This window comes from Tupaia chinensis, unplaced genomic scaffold (genome assembly GCF_000334495.1).
Source record: "Tupaia chinensis unplaced genomic scaffold, TupChi_1.0 Scaffold144682_1, whole genome shotgun sequence".
NCBI classification, from domain to species: Eukaryota; Metazoa; Chordata; class Mammalia; order Scandentia; family Tupaiidae; genus Tupaia; species Tupaia belangeri.
Genome location: NW_006204543.1, coordinates 2,014,535 through 2,020,534, shown reverse-complemented (window position 1 = coordinate 2,020,534; position 6,000 = coordinate 2,014,535). Strand labels below are relative to the sequence as shown.

At 52.9% G+C, this 6,000-nt stretch overlaps 1 protein-coding gene across 1 annotated transcript in view; it reads right to left on the bottom strand.

The window, feature by feature from the left end:
* Positions 1 to 6,000, bottom strand: part of GABRG3 (gamma-aminobutyric acid type A receptor subunit gamma3) — a 313,039-nt gene that overhangs the window by 3,480 nt on the left and 303,559 nt on the right. Inside the window, exons 8-9 of the mRNA XM_006167247.2 lie at positions 5,754 to 5,950; positions 1,556 to 1,615 (exon numbers count right to left, since the gene is read on the bottom strand). Coding sequence (XP_006167309.1) covers positions 1,556 to 1,615; positions 5,754 to 5,950 — 257 coding nt within the window. The remainder of the gene's footprint in view (positions 1 to 1,555; positions 1,616 to 5,753; positions 5,951 to 6,000) is intronic.

The following is a 6,000-nucleotide window of genomic DNA, read 5'->3' as shown; positions in this document are numbered from 1 at the left end:
CAGTACGTGGGCTGGACTGGGGAAAGAAATCTGGTACATTTTTCTACTCAGTCAACAGTGAAAAATACAGCGCGTAAGGCTGACGAGAGGATTTCCTTTTCTGTGTATTTTAGGCAAAACGGCAGCTCGAGTGGGGCAGAGGGACGCTGCTGTCATCTCAAGGACTGCGCAGGGCTGGGGGGTCGCCTCGTCGGCTCTGCTGCCGGAGCGGAGCGAGCAGTCGGCATGGCAGGGGAGGGGAGGGCTCCCTCCAGCAGCGGCCTCGGCCTGACTTGGGCACCACCAGGTCCTCCAGGAAGCCGAGCTCAGGGGGCTATCGCGTGGGGAGATCCGACGCTCCTGGGAGCCACGGGCGAGCTCCGGCGTGACTGCCGCTCCAAGCTAGTGCTGTTTGTGCAGCTCAGGCTGAGCCCGGCAGGCTGCTGGCACTCGGGGCAGCTGCTAGCAAAGGGTGGGCAGAGAAGCCTGTCTCCCCGCTGGCCGGACCCTGCGCCCGGGCTCCACACCCTGCTGGAGACCAGGCCGCTCCCCCTTCCTCAGAGTGGCTTAAATTTTTACCAAACACTTGTATTACAAGAAAACAGGCAGCCCTTTCCTCCTGGTTCTGGGTCCCCATGTGTTGGGTGTGTTCGTGGCTGTGTGGAGTCAGGCCAGGAAGTGGTGGTGACCCGCACGCAGTCACCCTGCAGCCACTCGGTGTGTCCTGGTAGACAGGAAGGGACCGTGTAGCGCCTGGACCGCGGTTCCTGAGCGTGGCCTGTCCTTACCGGGCGGGGTCTCCCCTGGCCCGGCGGGGCCCTGTGCAGCGGCCACCGCCCTCCGCAGCTGCAATGGGTGGGTGGGATGTGAGCCCGCTGTCCCCAGGGCTGTGACACGGGCGTGTCTCTAGGTAACAGTCCTGAAGCCCGAGTGAGCAGGTGTGAACAGCACGGGTGGGGAGGCTTGCTGGAACAACACAGAGCCTAGCCCCAGCCACTGCGTCTGGGACACCTGGCCTTTCTGACAAGTGCCAACCAGAAAACTGCCTTTCCTGGTGGCAGCCGCTCTGGGGCTTTCGGACCCGGAGAGCTGACGGCGCTCTCACCTCGTTATGGTGAGAACTGTGGGCTGACCCCCTTTATAAGACTGACCACCTTCACGACGCCTCAGAGCGGCACGTGCAGAAGGACCAAGCAGGACGCTGCGGCGCTCGGGGCTCGGAGCACCTAGGTTCATCTCGGTCTTGTAAGCGGGATTAGTATGTGAGCTCTGGCGACAGGACGGAGCTGCCTTGAGGGCTGTGCTGTGTCTACGTGCTTCAGGGCCCAGGGCTTTTAGTTTCTTACATGAAAAACTGAACTGCCCCAGAAACTGTGGCCCTTCTGCGCCTGCGGCCTCCCAAAGTCCCCCTTCAGGTCTCTCGTGGAGTTAAAGTCCCCGTTTAGTTTGGGTCAGTGCTTTTTCCCAAGCTGCCGAGGCTGGGATTCAAACCACAGCCATGCGGGGCCGGCCCTCAGACACAATCTCAGCTGAGTAAAGGTTCTCAGGGGTATCAGCACCGGGATGCTATACATACGGAGGGGGCTTGCAGGCTTATCCGCTCATGGATCCACCTCGAGGAGTCTGGGTGTAATAGCTACAAGAGAAGGAGGAGAAAGGAATCAGATGATGGCCGCAGAAACCTACATCCCAGGCCACCCTCGTTAGGAGCAACATGAAGAACTACTAATCTGCGCCCACACGGCGGTTCGAGTCCCAGACCCGGAGGCTTGAAACTCATACTGGGCGCGTGTGCATACATGCCAAAATTCCTGAGAGGAGAGTGGAGGAGAAGGGACTGCAGCACGGCCATCCCTCGGCGGGCCATTTCTCACGTTCTATCTCTCTGTCTCTCCAGTGAGCACATGTGCCCGATAGCAAAAAATCTCTCTTAAAGAAAGCGTTACTAATCTATGTCACTGGCAGAGATGCCAGAGAGATGCCTGAAGGGCTCATTCACGTCTTAAGAATTCCTGTCCATTTAAAACATGCTACACTGAATCGTGCGCATCTTCACAGCATACGGCTTCGCAAAGCACGCAGGCAGTGCATGTCAATCAAGTCAAAGACACTACCGTGCACAGAGTTTTCAGCAGGTAACCTCACATTCTCGCCTGCTCAATGCGTTTCTCCAGAGGCCCCCCCCACCCCTACTGTCTACCCTCTCCTACGAAGTCCCTGTGTCTGCACTCGCTGTCTGCCGTAGTGTAGACAGTCCCCTTGGCTTATTGGGGATTATTGCCTGTGCTTTAGGGTATTTAAGAGTCCAATGTCTTCAAGAGTCTTCTCTGTGTTTTCCACCAGTAGTTTCATAGTGTGAGGCTTTACATTTAGCTCTTTGAGCCATTCTGAGGTGATGTTTGGTTAACGGTGAGAGAAGGGGTCCGGTTTTATTTCTCTGCACACAGACATCCAGTTCTTCCAGTCCCATTTGCCGAAGACACTTTCTTTTCCCCACAGGACTGTCTGTGCCCTTTGTCAGAAATCAGTAGGCTGGGGACCAGCAGTTAGCATAATGGCTATGTCGCTGGACTCCCACGTAGTCGACCGCGGTTCACGTCCCAGACTCACGCCGGGCGTGTGTGCGTGTGCTCCCAAGATCCCGAGAGGGGAATGGAGGAGAAGGGATTGCAGTGTGGCCATCCCCCCTGGGGGGTGATTTCTCGCTTTCTGTCTCTCTGTCTGTCTCTGTCTGTCTGGCAAGCGCACGTGCCCTATAGCAAAAACCTCTCCAAAAAAAGAGAAAGAAATCCGTAGGCTGCATGTGTTGGGGTTTATTTCTGGCCCTCTGTTCTGCTCCATTGGTCTGCGTGTCTGTTTTTGTGCCAGTACCGTGCTGTTTTGATTAGCACAGCTTTGTAAGGTTTTAGGAGGTTGGGTAGAAAATGAGAAAACGCCTCCTTTAATTACTCCGGCGATAGATTTTATTTATTTATTTATTTTTCTGTTTCTGTGAAGAATGCCTCCAGCACTTTGACTGGAATCACGCTGAATTTGTAAATTAATTTGGGTACAATTGATTTTGACTATACTCATTCTTCCAAACCAGGAACAAGGGATATCTTTTCACGTTTGCATGTCATGCTCAATTCTTTTCCTCCTGTTTTTCATAGTTCTCATCGTAGAGGTCTTTCATTCCATTTTTTCCTTTTATTTTGGTGGCTATTGTAATGGGCTTGCTTTCTTCAATTCTACTTTAGTCTTCTCATTATTAGTGCATAAAAATGCTATGGTTTTGTATATTTTGTATCCTGCCTGTATTTTACCAAATTCATTTGTCATTTCTAGGAGGTTTTTTTTTTTTTTTGGTGGATTCTTTTGGATTTTCTATTCTATAATCATGTCGTCTGCGAACAGGGACATTTTCACTTCTTCTCCTGTTGGAATGTTTATTTCTGTCCTGACTGCGCTGGCTCGGACTTCCGTACCACGTTGAGGAGGAGTGGGGAAAGGGACAGCCCCATCCTGTGCCACTGTTTGGTGGGAACGCGCTCAGCCTTCCCCACTGACCACGTAACTCTGGGCTTTACTGTGCGGAGAGAAGTGGTTCTTCTGTAACGGCTGTGCTGGGGTCAGTCAGGGCAGGGTGTCGCGTTCTGTCAAATGCTTTTTCCGAATCCATTGATGTGATCATGCGGTTTTCATCTTTCCTTCTGTTAATGTGATGTATCATGTATTCTTTTGCAGATGCAGGGCCACGCTTACACCCGGGATAAAGCCTACCTTTCATGGTGCGTAATCAATCGAGTGTGTTCATGATTCAATCTGCTCATACCTTGTTGATTTCTGCATCTGTCCTCAAGAATGTCGGTCTGTACTTTTCTTTTTTGTCACGCTTTGACTGCTTTTGGGATCAAGGTGACGGACGAGTCACAGAGTTTGGAAGGGTTTCTTCTTTCTTTCTTTCTTTCTTTCTGTCTTTCTTTCTTTCTGTCTTTCTTTCTTTCTTTCTTTCTTTCTTTCTTTCTTTCTTTCTTTCTTCTTTTTTCGAGAGATTTTTGTTACAGGGTGCATGTGCTTGTTGGAGAGAAACAGAGACACAGAAAGCGAGAAATCACTCCCCAGGGGGGATTGCTCCGTGTAATCCCTTCTTCTCCATTCACCCCTCAGGATCTTGGGCACACATGCACATGCACCCAGTGTGAGTTTTAAGCCACTGGGTCTGGGACTCGAACCACAGTCGATCACTGTCTGCTGGACCCTGGGAGGGTTTCTTACTCTTGGATCTTTAGAAACAGTTTGAGGACAGGCCCGCAGGCACTGTGGTGGTTAAGGCACTGGACTCCCACATGGCTGACCACAGTTCGAGTCCTGGACCTGGTGGCTTGCTTTCTCACTTTCCCTCTCTTTCTCTGGTTGAATTAATAATAATAAATAAAAATTAATTCTTTAAAATAATAGCTTTAGGACAATTGTGGTTAGCTCCTCTTTAAAAGCTTCGTTGAGTTCACAAGTGAAGCCTTCGAGACGCGGCTTTTCTTTATTACTGACTCAGCCTCATTGCTTGGTGTCGGTCTAGTCAGACTTTATTTTCCCTGGCTCAATCTGTTGGGTGGTCAGAGAAGTCATGCCACATTTCTGCACAGGAAACCAGGAAACCGTGTCATGCCTTTTCTGACCACCAACTAGGTGGCTTGTGTGTGTCCAGAGATGGGTTCGCCTAAGCTGGGTTTCCTCTTGGCTAGCAAAGCCTCGCTCGTGGTAGTCGCTCGTGACCTCTTGTGGCACCTGTTTGCTGCTGACTCGATTCCGTCTCTCTGTTTCTTTCTCTGCTCTTCCTTAGTCTAGCTACCGCGGTGTCAATTTCGTTTCTCTTCTCAAAACCCAGCTCTCGGTGCTGTTTCTTTTTGTATGACTTTTTATTCTCCATTATTGCTCGAGCTGTGCTCTCAGGTATTTTTTTCCTGCAAGTCCTAATTGCGATGATCTTTTCTATCCTGACTGCTTTCGTTACGTCCCCAAATTTAATCTCTGATTTTCTGTTAGGGTGGGGGTGCTCTCTTTTGAGTCCTCTGGTCCCTTCACGCTGCGGAGATCTGATGAAGAGGGGCTCCCACTTGCTGTCAGGTGGCGAGAAGGTGGAGCCCTCTGGCCAGCAGGGTGTGAGCTGGGAGACCCAGCCGAGGGCCTCTCCCGGAGCTGCCCGCTCTCGTAGGCCCCTGTGTGCGTTAGCTCTGTGCAGTGTGTCCCTGTTCTGTGGGTGGGGGCCTGGGATTCGGAGGCTCAGAGGAGAGTCTGTGGTTTTCTCCTCTGGAAGTGAAACTGCAGAGGGGGGACCCTCCAGAGCGTCCTTGGCTTCGGGCAGTGGGCTCCTCTCCCCTTTGCCAGTAGAACCCACGCAATCTGGCAGTTCCTGCTGGCACCTCCTGTCCCCCGAGTCTAGCCCGATTCTGCTCTCTGGGGGCTGCTCAAACGCAGGGGCCATGGCCCGTGTGCTGGTGGAGGCAGTGGTGGCAGGCCACCTGTCGTGGCCGTGTTCCCTTGACTTACACCTGCTTCTCTGGTTGGGGTGCAGCCAGGGGGCCAAGCCAGGGGTACAGGGGGAGGGCGAGTAGCAGCTTGAGTGTGGTGGGCGTGGGGACCGGCATGTGCTCTGGGGCCAGGAGTGGCCCATTTCTACAAACGTCGTCTTGAACCAGGTATTTGCAGCCTGCGTTAAAATTGTATTCAGACACTCTCCCATCTCACACCCTCCCACTGCCTCCCAGGAAGGCAGTCCCCGTGCCCCGACTCACCGACGTCGCCTTCTTCACGGCGGCTGGTCTCCGGCAGCTGGAGTAGTAGTTGAGGGTGGCGTACTCCATCAGAGCCGCGAAGACGAACAAGAAGCACACGGTCACGAAGAGGTCCATGGCGGTCACGTAGGACACTCGCGGCAGGGACTTCCTGGCTATGGTGCTGAGGGTGGTCATGGTCAGCACCGTGGTGATGCCTGCACGAGGGACAGCCGTGAAAGGACAGGACACAGACACAGACAGCGAG